General features: G+C 43.0%; 1 protein-coding gene across 2 annotated transcripts in view; it reads left to right on the forward strand.

The window, feature by feature from the left end:
• AEBP2 (AE binding protein 2) overlaps positions 1–16,913 on the forward strand; it is a 68,238-nt gene that overhangs the window by 32,975 nt on the left and 18,350 nt on the right. For both annotated transcript variants that reach the window (XM_075897841.2, XM_075897833.2), the window contains exon 4: positions 11,484–11,670. In XM_075897841.2, coding sequence (XP_075753956.1) covers positions 11,484–11,670 — 187 coding nt within the window. The remainder of the gene's footprint in view (positions 1–11,483; positions 11,671–16,913) is intronic.

Consider the following 16,913-nt stretch of genomic DNA (forward strand, 5'->3'; position numbering starts at 1 on the left):
ATATTTTTAAAATATATGGAAACCCTCATATCAACTACTGAAAGTATGTCTGCATCCTGCAGATGTACTCAAACCTGCTTTGATGGAGCTAGTATTACGATAGCAGTGTAGTCCTGATGGCATGGGCTAGCCACCTGACTACTGTGGCTGTCCAGGACTATGGTATGTAGTTGAGTGTCTAGCTTAAATATAAGTGTTCTCCAAACATACACTGTATGTTTTAATGACTTGGTACATCACTTCCCCACAGAATTGAGGATTATGTAAATTATGAGTACTTCTCTCTTAATTAATGATGATTATGAAAGTGGCTTTGCCCCTCATAGGAAGGCACTAACGGAAGACTATGCCTAGCTTAGCTACAAAAGTAAATCAAGATGCTTTCTTGAGTCAAGAGATCTTTTGGGTTGTGGTAGTCCATGCACTCATGGACCCAAGAGTGGTAATTTACTGCAGTATTGCTCTTCAGAGAACTATAATTGTATATAGCTCATTACCTCTTCCAGAGGGGAGAGCGTCTCCTTTGTACTTCATGGATAGAATTAATATTGAACTTTCAATGATCTCGGTCAGCCTGATCATTCTCCAATGATCGCAGTGATTGAAACTAACTTAGTGTCCCTTATTATGCCTTATCTTGATAAAGCAAACAGAAAAAGGAAGTTACTTGATTAAGCTTTTAGATGTACTAATGAAACTCTTAAACCGTTTCCTCAACAAAGTCAACAGGAGTTTGACAATTGCTGAAAGGATTTAAATGCATGGGAGAAGTGATATTTTTTGACAAGATGCAACAATTTAATTATTGACCCAGAAATAATTCAGTGAGATTTAATCTGGGATGTTATAACCCTGGATAGAAATATCCCTGTAGGCAAGTCTGCACGTTGAGGACATTGAAGCTGTTTATTCCCAGATTTAAAAAAAAAAAGTTTTTTGCAGGGTTTGAGTGTACAGTGGCTAATATTTAATAACTGAGATCAACATAGACAGCTTTAAATAACTGAGGGGTCCTGCTAGCACCTTCCAGAATTCATTGAAGGATAAGCACATTTGGAATGCTTGTCAGCAAAAAGCTCAAGTCTTTAGTTTGATTTCTGCCAGTTATTCTTCTGGCAAAGTATCCTCTCCATCAGAGCACTGTACACAAAGGATGTATAAAATATTAAGGCTGATTGCTTAAGCAGACTCATCATTGAGCAATAACAGTGTTCAAATTTGCAGGGTTTATGCAGATGACAGATGTTTGAAACATCAAGTTTGGCTTTATTTGCAAAATTCTTAACTTGATTACTGTTGCAAAGATTTGAATCTCATAGAAATATAAAGGCAACAGAATTTCTTTTCAGATCATGTCCCACTGATTAGGAGTCCTCTCTTTATTTTTTTAGTGCCCATCAAATGTAAATGTTGAACCAACATGTCATCATTTTTTACTTACTAAAACCTGTAGCTAGTGTTCTGTGTATTTGCATTCCAGAATTAGCACATCAATGCCCAAGGGTCGGATTTTCAGAAATGCTCATCTTTAACCTAACTCTGCACCTTTGAAGTCAGAATTTGGTCCAGTGCTGGAGCTTCTGGGAATCCCACCTAAAGCAGTATAGGCACTGACACACACAGAATTATTTTAGGATTTAATAATGTCCTTTCAAAATAAATATTAGGAATGAACTTAATTTGGATTTTAAAATATGGAGGAAAAGAGTTTTGGCTTTGAAACTTGATCACAAAGTAAGGTCTGACTAAATAAAAGCTCTGGTGTGCAGAGAGCTTTCTATTCTTGACACAGAGTATTCTGTGACTATGTAGGGGAAATATTAAAAAAGTATATTTTACAAATGTAAGTATAATTGGAATGGTTAACTGCTGTTACACTCCCATCCATGTGCTCCTAGATATGAGGGGACAGTACATTTTATTAGTCTACAGTAAATTGGGAAATTCTGAAAGAAGGAACTGAAACAATGTTTGAAATAAGATTGGCAATTGTGAAGCTGATATCTGTTAAGTTGGCATTATTATAAAGGATGAAAAGTGCACAGTTTACCTCAAAAAATTGCAGATTGAAAGCTTTTAAAGTTGTCATTTTAGTGGATCAGGTGCTGGAATATTTACAAATGTCACCTTTGGGATTAAAACCATTGTTTAACAAAATTAATAAGAACAACTGCATGGTCAGAAAGAATGTAGATTTCTTCAGAGAAATCTAAGGTAGAATGTTGAGTTAGTTTTTCAAAATACAAGTCAATACTGAGCATTTGTACAGATAGATCTTTCTTATATAGCACAAGCTATAATTCCAAAATAACATATTTAAAAGGGGATTATAGCAGATGTTCTGTTTTAATTTACTACCTATTTCTTCTCCCCCCCCCCACTTATTCTGTAAATTAAATTCAATGCTCATTACTGCCCATTAGTAATGGTGGGTATGGGTACACTGGAGAAATTAAACTTCTTACATGTTAACTTATTTTCTCTTGAAGTAACATATCCACCAATCCGGACCCACCCTGTGGTAGTAACAAATAAAATATTTAAAAAATAAGATCTGATTTTCTGAGAGAGAGGTTTAAAGTTATGCATAATAGTTGAGTTTGATTTATCAATGGCCTTCTAAAGCTGTATAAGTATTTGGTGGGAAGCTGATGGGATTTAAAGCCCAGAGATCCTGAACTGACAGCCTGAACTGCTCCTATATCTTTGGAGAGGAAGAGACATAACCCATTAGTAACGGATTGCTGGATATATTATTTTAGAGAAAAAAAAGAAAAGAACAGGTAAGACATTTTTCTCTTCTATTTCCTCTTCACTACAAAGTATTTTGTAGCATCTGTGGTATACTGCAGGCTTCTTTTAATTGGCTGTAATAATATAACCAACTACTGGCAAACTATGTGGCACATTTGTATCTTGGTTACAGGCTCAATTGCTTAACTTATAACCAGTCATGTTTGGGTGTTTTTTAGATGTAAACGGCACCTACTTAAGTATGCTGTGTCAGTAATGACATGGATAATAGTTCACTTTTGGATAGAGCATGTGCTGATTTTTGTGGTGGAGCTCTTGAATATCTTGTGTTCCATGTCATCAGTGTGTGGTTAAAGAACAGTGACACTCTAGTCCATCTAAACAGACTAGAAACACCATTCTGTCTTATGAACCTGCTGTCCAGAATCATGTCTGGTACTCATTTACTTGGCACATTTGTAGAATGTATTACCATTTCACTTTCTTTTAATAAGTTTGTAATATTGCCCCCCACACATTTCTAATAACCCATTTTTTTCTGGGACATTTTTTCTGAGTTCTAGCATGCATTGCCAAGAGTGTAGCTTTAAATTTCGCAGGTAACATGGTTCTTCTTTGGGTCTTTGCTCCAACCTTGTCAGAGCTAATGGAACAAGAAGGATTTTTAGTGAAAGTTAAGAAGGCAGTTTTACGCAATTTAAGTAGAGTCCTATTTTTTTTTATAGAAGGTACATAGAAGAGACTCTTAGGTTTCATATTCGTAACCCTTTCCTTTCATGCAATCCTCTTGTTCATACAATTCATATAGTTCTTATGGCTTCAGAACTGCAGAAGAAACCATTTTTGGTAGAAATTATGCTTTTGGATAGTTGTCTTTATCCTTATTTCTGCAGGTATATATTTGATTTCTTTTTCTTCACATGACTAAGCCAAGGTTTTTACTTTGTCAGCATGAATTCAAAGCAATTGAAGTCACATTGGTGTTACTTCAGCTTTACAATTGTGTATATGACACCAGGATCCTGGACCACTGTGTTAAATTTGTCGATGGATGCACTAATTAGGTATTTATATGTGATTGATAGGTTCCAAAGTCAGAAGGGATCATTGTGCTGATTTAGTTTGAATTGTATGTAACCAGTGTCTATAGAACTTACATTAAATAATTCCTAAAGCATGTTTATAGGAAAATATCCAGTATTGATTAAAAAATTCTTAGTGATGGATAATCTACCTTGACCCTCAGTTAGTTGTTTTAATGGCTGGTTACTCTGTTACAAATTTATGCCTGATCTCTAGTCTGAATTTGTCTACTTGCAATTTGTAGCCATTGGCTCATGTTATACCATTTTCTGCTAGATGAAAAAGCCCTGTATTAGTGGCTTGTTCCTCATACTTATAGATTATAATCAGGTCACTTCAGAACCTTCCCTTTGTTAAAATAGATTGAGATCCTTGAGTCTATAACTGGAAGGTATGTTTTCTAATCCTTTAATCATTCTTGTGCTCTTCTGGTAACTCTCTCCAAATTATCAACGTCCTTCTTGAATTGTGAATACCAGAAGTGGACATAGTATTCTAGAAGCTGTCATCTCTCTATATATTTTGAAAAACTTGTCCTGCAGGATGACAGAGTGATGTTGTCATGTCATTCTGTGTCCTGTAGCCCTTCCCTCCTCCTCTTTCCCTCCCAGGTGCTTGGCAGTTGCAGCCGGGGAAGAGCACGCAGGACCTGCAAGGCCTCTGGGGAGAGGGAAGAGCACAGAGCTTGTGATGCCCCAGAGAGGTCCCTTTCCCCTCCCCAGCAGCTGAGGGGAAGAGCCAAGTGCAACCTCGCCCTGGCCCCCCTCCCTGGCGGCCAGGGGGAGGAAAGAGCCAGGACTGGTTGGTGGAGGGAACGGGCTGGGGGGCCAAAAGCAGGAGTGAGGGGGTAAGGGTAAGGGTAAGGTGGCTTCAGGGGGAAGGAGGGAAGAGCTGGGGCCAGGGCGGCCTTGGACCCTTGGTCACGGAGGGGGAATGGGGGAGGCAGAGCCTCAACCCAGCCCAACCTCCTGGTGGCTGGAGGGAGGGGGGATGAGAGCCGCGGCTGGCCTGGCCTTGCGGGTGGGTGGTGGGGTGCCTGGTGGCCAGGGGAGAGAACCAGGATATGCCAGGGCTGTCAATCTGGGGGAGCTGTGGCTGCCTACCCCCAGAGAATGGGGTTGGCGAGTGTAGCAAGCAGCGGGCACTGCCCCCTAGTAATACCAAAAAGAGAATTCCTTTGTTGATCCATCACAGGATCATGTTTGCTCTTTTAGTCACAGCAAAACATTAGGAGCTCAGCTGATTACCCCAGTCTTTTTCAGAGTCACTGCTTCCTAGGATAGAGTTGCCCATTGTGTAGTCATGGCCTACATTCTCTATTCCAGTGTTTCCCAATTGGTGCTCCGGGGAATCCTGGGGTTCCGCGGAGCAAAACTAGGGGTTCCGCGAGGAGCCGGCACTCCCCCGCCCCCTCTGAAAGAGAGAGAGTGAGCCAGCTAGCCAGCAGAGGAATGGGCGACGAGTTGTGTGGGCTCGTGGTGCCCATGCTCCAGCAAAATTTGGAGCTGGAGCGGATCCCGACTCCCCCCCGCACCCGCCCCCGCATCCTCCCACCCTGGCCCCAGAGCATCTCTCCCCCGTCCCCGTCCTGGTCCCGTCCCTGCTGTGCGCAACCTTCTCTGAGCTCCCCCTTGCTGGCTGCTGCTGCCCTGCGCAGAGTGCTCATACCAGTGGGTAGACGCCCGGATGTGATGTAACGTCACGGCCCTGGATTTGAAACCTGCTGGGTGCTGTGTTGCGCCGCATGGCTGAGTTGCGGGTTCGGAGTCCGGGGACAGAGCACAGACTTCGGCCCCGCAAAGTGGAAGGCAGAAGGTACGGGAGAGGGAGGGAAGGGGCTTGTGCAGAGGGAAAGGAGAAGGGCTGGGAGAGGAAGGTGCTTGTGCAGAGGTGGAGGGGAAAGGGAAGGCACCAAAGGGACAGGGGTGGAGGAGAGACAAATGGCAGGGGACCAAGTGCAGACAATGAGGAAAAAGGCAGGAGGGGAGGTGTCAGTGGGAGGGGGACAGAGTGATGCTGGGAGGGGAGAGGGTAAGGGTATTGGGCGCTAGAGGGAGGAGGGGGAGTGCTGGGAGAAGGCTTGAAAGAAGTGATGGGCATGAGGAAGGCCAGGATGGAGCAAGTCATGTGAGAGGGCACAGGGGCATGAGGAGAATGGGGGCAGGGGGTGGTGAGGGGTGGGCATCAGGGAAAAAGGGGGCAAAGGGGACAGGGGAAGTGAGGGAAGGGGGAGGCACCAGGAGGGTGCAGGGGTAAGAGAAGATGCAGGTGCCAAGGGATTCTGGGGGTGAAGCAGAAGGACAGACACCTGCAGGGGAGGGACCACCATCAGGGGAGAGACACAGGGCAGGTCTGTAGAGGGAGGTGTTAGAAGAGGGGATGAGGAGGGGTAGCTCACATGATCAGAGTGGGGCTACTGGAGGAGTGGGCACAAAGAGGAGAGAAGGGCTGGTGGAGGGAGGCAGGTTGCAGGAGAGCTGAGGACAGTGAGAAGAGTAGGAGTCAGGACAGCAGGGGAGGGGGAGGGGACCTGATGGAGCAAGGGGAGGAGACATGGCGGTAGAGGTTTAAAAATATTTATTAATAACTTGGGTGGCACATCCAAACAAGCCACATGAACTCAGTACTGGTGCACAACACAAAATTCATTTTGCTCATGGGAGGAAACTCTTAGACTATGTCTACACTGGTTGTTTCTTGCACAAGAACATCTTGCACAAGCGTTCTTGTGCAAGAACACATCCACACTGCCATGTGCAAACTGTGCTTTTGCACAAGAGCATTTATGGCAGTATGGACGCTTTCTTGCCCGAGAAAGTGCCGATGGCCATTTTAGCCATAGGGCTTTCTTGCTCAAGAAATTCATGTTGCCTGTCTACACTGGCCTCTTATGCAAGAATAGTTGTGCAAAAGGGTTTATTCCTGAGTGGGAGCATCGTAGTTCTTGCGCAAGAAGCCCTGATTTCATACATGAGAATGTCAGTGTACTTGCGCAAGAACACACGGCCAGTGTAGACAGGCAGCAAATTTTTGTGCAAGAGCGGCCGCTTTGGTGCAAGATCGTGACAGTACAGACACAGCCAAGGGGAGGGAGGAAGGCAGGGGCAGGGAATCAGCACTGGCTCAGCATGTCTGCGTGGTTTGGGGGAAGGTGCAGGGAAATTGAGCTCAGTGTGGCGCTCAGAGCTCAGTTTGGCTGCAGGAGGAGGGAGGTGCCAGGAACCAGGGCTAGACTCAAGGGGGGAGAGAGGCAGGGAATCGGTTCTTGGGTCAGTAGTTTTGCGGGGCTTGGGGGAGGTGCAGGGAAACGGAGCTCAGCAGTTCTGTAGGGGAAGGCATGCAGGGATCCAGTGCAGGTCTCAGCTGGGCTGAGGTGGATGAGGGAGGGCATACGGAACAGAAGGGCAGCTCAGCTGGGCTGTGAGGGGCTGCAGGGAACTGGTGCTGCACTCCCTTGGATTGTGGGAGATGGTTTTGGGGGAGGTGCAGGGAACCAGTAGGGGTGAGCAGCTCAGTTGGGTTGCAGGGGATAGAGGTGCAAAGAAGCCTAGTGGGGAAGGAGGAAACCAGGAACCCTGAAATGACCTCCCCTGGTCCAAAAATTCCTCATCTGGGACCAGTCAGATCTAGAGGGTGCCAGATCAAGGAGGTCCAACTCCTACCCAAGTCCGCTTCTTGCACCCTACCCCCAATCTGCTCCTGCTCCCTCCCCCTCGTCAGACACCCTACATCCAGCCTGCTTCTGCACCCTACCTACCACCCCAACTTAAACCTGTCCAACACATTATCAATAAACTACAGCCTATACTGGAACAGGATACCATACTCCAAGAGGCTCTGGGAGACAGACCCATAGTCTCCTATAGACAACCACCTAACCTCAAGATGATTCTTACCAACAACCACAGGACATATCACACTAATACCAACCCTGGTACCTTCCCTTGCAACAAAGCCCGTTGCCAGCTTTGTCCACATATTCATTCTGCTGATACCATTATTGGACCTAATCAAGTGAGTTATAAGATCAAGAACACATATTCCTGCGCATCCAGAAATATAATCTATGCTATCATGTGCCGAAAGTGTCCATCTGCTATGTACATTGGACAAACATCTCAGACACTTCGCCAAAGGATTAATGCCCACAAAACAGACATCAGACAAGATCACAAAGAAAAAACAGTTTCTTGCCATTTTAACCAGAAAGGACACTCTCTCAATGACTTAACCACCTGCATTCTGCTACAAAGACCTTTTACATCTGCACTTGAAAGGGAATCCTCTGAACTGTCATTCATGTTAAAATTCGACACTCTCCAAAAAGGAATGAACAAACACTCAAACTATCTTACCCATTACCAAGATAGCTTCCCCAATTATCACCTCTAATACCATTAACTCACAAACATCCCACTCCCCACCTCTAATATCATCAATTCACAGACACCTTCCTTCCCCCCCCCCCTTGCATCCTTCTCCGGTTCTGAAATGTGATTTGTCCTTTTCATATGTGTTCATTTTTTTGTATCCTTTGGTGTATATGGTTGTGACTATTTTCTTCCACTATTTGATCTGAGGAAGTGGGTCTGGCCCATGAAAGCTCATCATCTAATAAACCATCTTGTTAGTCTTCAAAGTGCTACATTGTCCTGCATTTTGCTTTACCTATCACCCAGACCTTGACCCCTTGCACCCCCCTCCTCCTTCCCAGATCCTGCACCCCATCCCACTCCTTGGCAGCCCTGCCATCCACTCTAGCACCGCCCTGACCCCAGCACCTTGCCTCACACCCCAGGACTCAGCACCACCCTGGCTCTGGCCCCAGCACTCTGCCATCCACTCTAGCACCCAGCAGCACCCTGTTCCTTGTCCCAGCACCCTGCCAGTCACCCTTGTGCCCAGCGGGACCATGTCCCTGACCACAGCACCCTGCCACCTGCCTGCCCCAGCACCTTGCCCCAGCACCCTGCCACCTGAGCCGGCATCCTTCCACCCAGCGGCACCCTCTTCCCAGCCCCAGCACCCACTAGCACTCTGTTCCCTACCCCCACCAGCGCATTTGGGACCACATTAGTGAGGCTTGGGCCTTGTTTGAGGAGTTTTTTGTTTTTGTTTTTTGCATCTCACTTGTGTGGCCCCAACTGACTTTTGTGTGGGTCAGTGACCTTTGACTCAAAACAGGTTCCTCACCCCTCTCACATATAAAGACAATGCTAAAACCTTTTGAGTTTGACATAATATTTTATTTTAAAAATGAAGCCTGGCCAACAAGCCCCCAAGTGGGACCAAACCCCCATTTCACTGCAGCATCATAACACTCCTGCACCACCTGATCCCAAATCTGAGCCTATCATACACTGGAACCCTCTGTCCTGAGCCTCTTACATCCCCAAACTCCTGCATCCCACATATTCAGTCTTCTGCCACAACACTCCTGCACCATCCACACATCACAAATCTGTGTCCTGAGCCCATCATACTCACAGCCTCCTTGCCCTGAGTCCCTCACATATCCAGCCCAAACTCCTGCACCCTCACATCCACAAGCCCTGGCTTGCTCAGCACCCCAACCTTCCACCTGAACCCAACACTCCCCAGCCTAGAGCCCCCTCCCCGAGCCAACAGCCCCTTCTCCTGCATCCAAATTCCCTCCCAGAGCTTGTACTTCTCACCCCTTTCCACACCCAAATCCCTCATTCCCACCCCACACCTCACTCTCACTAGGGTGAGACAGGTATAAGGGCTGGGGATAGCAAGTGATGGAGAGGAGGGGAACAGAGCGGATGAGGCCTCATGGAAAGGAGGTGGGGGGGAGGTCTCTGGGAAAGAATGTGATTTTCATGAATTGGTGGGTCCCTTTCTCCTCCCACCCCCCCTTCTTTTTTTTTGCTTGACAAACCTAGGGGTTCCTTGAAATTCTGAAAAGCTGAAAAGGTTCCTTGGCCAAATAAAATTGGGAAACACTGCTCTATTCCATAGCTCAGAATGGCTCAGTTGGGAATAAGGGAGTAGAAAAATGCTAAGTGGTAGACTCAGCGCCTCCCATCCTGCAGCCCAATTTGTAAGGCCAGGGTATATGAGGAAGGCCAGAGCTACACTAGTCCTGGAAGGTCAGGTGAAGGTACGCAATATAAAATATGTAGCTGGAGTTGGCTTACCTTAAGCTTAGCTTGGCGCCATTTTTACAGAGGGAAGCTGACAGGAGCATATGATCCTGTCATCTTCCCTTACTCCTCGTGACTGAGGGATACCGGCTCCAACTGGAGCTGCCCTCAGTGTTCAGTTGAGCAGGTTATAACTAGACCTGCTAGGATCGAACACTAGAAGGTTGATCACTGGCGCGGCAAGTGAAGACATGGCTGAAGAGGTTTGTGGTTTTATTCTTTGGTCTCCACCTGGATGTCATTATCTGCGGAGTTACAGCCTCCCTCACTCATCCCAACTGCTCAAGTGCCTTACTGTCAAGGGAGTTTTTGTAAGTCAAATGGACAATAAGAGGATGCTGGCCAAACTCAAATAACAAGATTATAATAGAGAGGAGAGAGGAATAGGAGCACATTGTTTCATTTTTTGGCAGTGATAAGTTAGTTCTTTTCAGCTACTAGTCCAGTTAACTATTACTGTTACTTGGAATGGGATCTGAAAAAGTTAATATGACAGTTACACACACATCAGTTCTCATCTCAGAATGAGTGTCAATCTTTTTTCATTTACTTCCATTTTCAAATGGCCTTGGAGGGAAGATTTCCATTATCCCTTAAAGTGAAATTAAAACATTTTGTCAATGAACTAGTACGAAGTAAAACTAAGCCAAGTATAGAATGTTGTGCATTATTTAAACATTGTTTTGGTTGCCATTTGTCTAATTGCTTCATATAACCATTAATGCGAACACTGACTTTAACCATAATTCTTGTGTTTATGATCAGGAGATTTCTGGGTCTTGTTTTGGTTTTGTTTTCTGACCGTATCTTTTGATTATGCATTTTCTTTAAAAAATTGCCAAAATAACGCTGAGGTACTTAAAATTTGTATTGCAGTATCTTTTAAAAATAAACATCCTTTGATAATATTATAATTCTTAACAGTAATTGTTAAACTCAACAAGTACTTTATTAAAAATCATTCTCAAGAAAATAATTGTCACAATGGACAGAAGAGGAAGATATAAAAGAACATTATATTTGATAGGTAAATAAGCTTAGAGACTCTGCTTCACACTATCCATAAGCTTATAGAGTAATTGCAGAGTAGAGCTAGTTCATGAGTGGAGTCTTTGAAAAAAGGGTATGTTTGAATTGAAAGGGGAAATGTCATTGAGGATGAGAGTCAATGGATCTGCTTCTTGCAGTAAGAGCTGTAGGTCCAGTGTCTAAGGTTTTTCTCTGACATTTGAGATGACCTTATAGCACCAAAAAAGGTACTTGTTTCAGTGAAAAGCTGTTATAGAAGTTAGTGAGAATTTGCATCAGAGTTCTTCTATTCTTGCATAGACTTGCGCTTTGAGAATTTGAATTGATTGCTTCTAATTTGCTGGAATTGAAGTCAGCCTAGGTAAAGTGGAAAAAACTGTAAGTTAAATCAATTCTTGAATGAATGCCACATTGTCTCCAATATTCTCTGGTCATTTTGTTTCCCTTCAGTGTGTAGTTGGTGGATGCAATGCGAGTTTTGCATCTCAGGGAGGACTGGCTCGTCATGTGCCCACGCATTTCAGTCAGCAGAACTCTTCAAAAGTTGCCAGCCAGCCAAAGGCCAAAGAGGAATCTCCTTCTAAAGCTGGAATGAACAAAAGAAGGAAGTTAAAGAACAAAAGACGGCGCTCATTACGTAAGTGTACTAGTTATATGGATTTTTTTACCTTAACAGTATTATCTTATTTACCCGCTCCAGCATGTGATCTCTCTGTGCTCCTACCAGCATATTTGAGATCCCTTTCCAATGAAGTTCAGAGTAACCCTAGGATATATTTGCCAGGCAGTGGGACAGAAGAAGCATCATTGTGCAGTGAAGCTGTTGGAAAAGGATTTTCTGACACAAAAATTAACATATTCTATGTAGATACTAGGAAGGAAAAAGAAGCAAGTTTTATGAAGTGGGTGTTAAAACCTTAAGTGTAAATTTGCTTATTGAAATTACAACTGACTGCTTTTATGATTTGATCAATTTTGCATTTCCATCTAATTGAGTTTAGGATAAGCTCCTGAAATGCACTTCTCCAAAGGTCATGTGGCCCAAAAGCTTAGCTGAAGCTGATAATACTTTCAGAAAATGCTGCATATAGCTATCTTAAAACAGTGGTCTCCATCCTTTTTAACCACAAAATCACTTTTTCAACTTAAGTGCAATGTAAGAGCTACCTCAAACCCAAATACCCTTGCCCCACTTCCTTCTTGCTCCTTCTCTGAGGCCCCATCCCTGCTCCACCCCTTCTTGAAGGCCTCACCTTGCTCACTCCATCCCTGAAACTCATTCACTTTCACCGGGTTGGGATAGGGAGTTGTAAGCGATGATAGGAGTTACAACACATCATGCAAAGAGAGATTAATGTGAGTGAAAGAGGATAAAATGAGTTTATCTGAGAGAAATGCAAAATAATCTGAAGCAAAAATCAGAAGCAGATTTATCAGGAATGAGAAATCAGGAATGGACAATAAGGAAGATGGACTAGATGACTTACTGGGTCCTTTACTTTGTCTAGAGTTTGTTATTCAAAATCTGATTCTCTTCCTCCTTTTACCATGTGTCTTGTGTGTTTGTGTTGCTTGGATAATTTTAGTTCATATGCCGTTTTGTTTGATGTTTCATAGACAATGTATAGAACAACTAATTTACTTTTTTTTCCTCTTGACATTGCTTGAAAAATTCTTCCTTACAGGACTTCACAAAAGGTATTTTTCTGTTGGAGTTATCTTCAGTATGCTGACATCCTGTACATGTGGGATGTCACCGTTCCTACTCTATGGTTACATACCTGTGTCTCTTACTACTTTGAAATTTGCCTTCCTCTGTTTCCAAAATTAAGTTGTACATAAAAAGAGAACTGACTATTTCCATGAGCACTTGCAGTTTTGTTACCCTACGCAATAAAGTTGTTTGGCTTTAGCTGAAGGCAAAATTTCCATCAAACTGAGTTTAGGATAGGCTTCTGTGATGTACTTCTCCGAAAGTTGTGTCACCCAAAAGTTTAGCCGAAGCTGATAACGCTTTCAGAAAATTCTCCATGTTAGGTGGCTTGTCCTAAATGGTTCTCCATGGATTGTAAATCTTGTTAGGCTCTGAAATCAGACTATAATGCAGGGATGGGGAACATTTTTTGGGTCCGGGACCATTGATCCAAAGGAATCAGTCGGGGGTCATGCACGTATCAGAAAGGGGTGGGAAAAAAAACCCCCTCACTAGTGTGGCCTCTGACGTAGGAGAAATACACTCCCCACTTGCACACCAGAGCCTAGCGGGGCTAAGGCAAGTAGATTTTGTGTACTTCAGCCTTGCGGGCACCCTAATCCTGGAGCCAGGTGCCAGATCCAGATTAGGGATGTTAAGGACTAGTCAACTATCTGATAAGCAATTGCTTATCAGATAGTCAACAGGATAGTCAACTAGTTGTTCCCCTCCATCCCCGCTGCCTCTATCAGAGGCATGGGGGGGGGTGGGGGGCAGGTACTTCAAAGTGGCAGCACTGCACGGAGCCTGGGTCTCCGTGTGGCGCAGCTTTTTTGAAACGCCATGGAGTTTCAAAGGGGCAGCACCACACAGAGCCTAGGATCAGCTGTGCAACACTGCTCCTTTGAAATGCCACCACAGTGTTTCAAAGTGGCACTGTGTGGAGCTCGGAGTCAGCTGGGGAATCATGCGGCTCTGCCCCTTTGAAATAAGGGGCAGCACCACTTTAATGACTAATCGAATAGTTGATGCAAAAATGCATAGACTATTCACTTAGTGAATTACACGCTACTTAACAGCCTTAATACAGTCAAGCAGGGGGGCTGTATCCAGCCCTTGGGCCTTAAGTTCCCCACCCCTGATCTAATGGTCTTAGAATTCTGTTTTTCTTTGCTTCTTCAGAAGTAGTGGACCTAAAGTTAGGCAGGTTAGGGTAATGCTGGTCAGTAATGCTGGTAATGCAGAGCCACACTAATGTGAATTCATTGTTTAAAGTACTATTGTTACAGATAGAAAAATTTGTCTCCAGAAACAGAGGTCTGAGTGTCACTGCCTTAGATGCATAACTTTAGACACACTACTTTTGAAGAAACAGAAAAGCAAGTAGAATATATAATTAGTCTCACAGCAAAATGACTGAACAGGTATTTTACATGTGCTTAGTAACATAGTAAAAGTATCCTTATTGGTTGTTAATTTAGATTGGTTGATAATTAAATCAGCGTGTTATTACCATGTGCTGCAAAGTTTCAGGAGACACATTAAAGAGCCACCCAAGCCTCAAACTAACCATCTCTGATTTAAGGTCTCATTTCACTTAGAAGTTAGATTGACATAGTTACTAGACCCCTGGGGTGTGAATTTTTCAGACTATTGATCTCTGTAGTTAAGCTGATCTGACACCCCCCCCCCCCCCCCCCCGGTAGATGATGTAAGTGGATGGAGGAATTCTTCCATCAAACTAGTTGCATGTGTTTCCTTTCCTACTAAAGGAAAAAACCTTTCATTGCTATAGAATGCGTCTATCATATGGCACTACTGTGGCAGAGTTGCAGTCATGCTACTCTAGTACCCATAATATAAACATGGCCCATATCTGTATTTAAGTACTTGAATGAGACCCCTATCTTAGAGTTGCTCAGCTTAGAATAATTTATTGATCACACAAATTCTGAAATAGTAACATGCAATCTTCTAAAATCATACAAAAAAATTAGATTTCTAAAGTTTGTCTCCTTCCTAACCAGCCTTTCAAATTCCTTTTAAATAACTGAAGTACATACTTATTTTCCTCCTACATTGAGGAGGGAATTCTTTGCACATGTTAATAACTCAGGCAATTATGTTTTGTTGTCTAGAAGTGTCTATAACAAGTACCTGGTTACACGGAAAATATCCTCATATATACAGCTATAAAAGTCAAAGTAAGGAGTTTACATTCTGTGCTCACACCTGAGGTTCTCAGTGGAAGGTATTAACATAAAATAAGTTAACACAAATGATTAAGTGACAAAAGCATGATGATATAGTAAATTAAAAGATGAATCGTTTATGCTGTTAATTTATTCTTCATATTTACATTTTGTAGGTCAAAACTAGATTGTATTTTTTCTTCCTGTCCATAAACACTGCATTTTTTCACTTGCTTGTTATAGGTGTATTTGGTTTTAAAAATTGGTAATGAAAGATTAGATTTTGTTTAAAGTTGAATCTAGTATTTTTGACAATGTGATGTTTTTCTTTTTCTCTTGCTGTAGACATCTTCCTAGCTGATTACATAAGCAGTCAGATGGCGACTTGCTGACGTTGTTACTACAAGTGCTATCAAAATTGACACTTGTGCTTAGTCATAATATCTCTACTACAAAATTCTGTTGTGTAGTCTCAGCTAGACTCTCAGTTCCTAACACTTTTGGAGGCATCCATCTAAACTTATTGAAAGTGATTCTAAATGTTGTATCATGACCCTAAAGTGGGACACAATACTGGTTTTTGGGGTGTCTTCATGTTTGCTACAGAATCTAAGCTTCTTCAGTTGCTTGTCCATCTGTATTCTGCTCTTGCTGCGTCCACACCCATTCACTCACTTGGAATATTTGGGCCAGCAGTATCTGTTGGGACCATGCCTGTACCAGGGAGAAGCCCCAAGCCTTCCCAAGGCATAAAGGATTGAGTAGGACTAACTATCCCTCAGCTCCTTCTTATTGCCCGTGGCAGAGAGCAGCTTCCCTGGCTTTTGCACTTGTGCTCCTTAAATGGGAATTCTTGTATACAGTTACCATCTTAAGGCTTACACAGTGGTATAATGAATTTTCCAAGGGAGTGATTTCTAAGGCACCACACTTTAACATATTCTTAGGTCCTCAGACTTCTGCTAGCTATGCTTCTGCCCTACATGAAGAGGGCTTGCACTGCTTCTCTCTTGGATTATCTTGCTAGGGAGTCACCACGTATTCACCTAGAGGTGACAGTCTTGTGACTCCTCCTTTCAATGGGGATTCCAAGCATTGTTTAGAAAATGTTTTTTAAAATGTCGCAACAAAACATTTTGGCAGTTTCACATGGTAGAAAAATTAGTTGAAACCAACCTTTTCCTGCAGATAATTTGTTTTGAAATTTTCACATTTTCCAGTGGAAAAATGTTTTCCAAAATATTCCCAACCAGCTCTCTGCAGTAATCATTTTATTAGCATCAGTGAGGCCCAGAGAATACTGATACATAGACTGGTTGAAACTTTCCAGATATTGTCTAAAAATATTGTCAGTGTCGATGAACATGATTTCTCAGGATAGTGGCAAGAGTCTTCATCCAGACCTGGCATCTCCACATCTTCTGACATGAATGCTGAATGGTAACTGATTCTAAGAAACCTCTGAGATGTGCAAAAGACTTTTTTATACTAAGTGGAAAAGATTCTAAATGACTGGATATACCATTAGGATTTCTTTTTTTCCCTGGATCCAAATGATGTTATCCTGAAGCTGCTATGGACTGACCCCATCACTATAGGGCTTTCAATAGCTTACAACCTATGTTTCATTCTACTTTCAGATTCAGGAAGGGAATTGCACTGGTTTATGTTTGAGTCACAGTTGGAAAATGTGTCCTTGTAACTAAAAAGCTTGAAATTTAACTTTTTTTAAATGAAAGCTTAGATTCTGTTGAGAATATTAACTCACCCCATTCACCAGAGAGAGTCTTACCACTGGTTAGCAGATTTGTCAAGTACTATATTAACATTTTTGAAGTGTCACGGGAATATTAATTATCAATTTAAAAAGTGTCATACGACACACTTCTGGATCCTTTGTGTAATGGATCCAAGATATTGGGTCAGAGAAGAAAAAAGTGGAGCAGTTTTGAGGTTATGGGTGAAAAAAGATTGAGAATCCCTGCAGTTGTGTAA

This window comes from Pelodiscus sinensis, chromosome 1 (assembly GCF_052426305.1).
Source record: "Pelodiscus sinensis isolate ZL-2025 chromosome 1, ASM5242630v1, whole genome shotgun sequence".
NCBI classification, from domain to species: Eukaryota; Metazoa; Chordata; order Testudines; family Trionychidae; genus Pelodiscus; species Pelodiscus sinensis.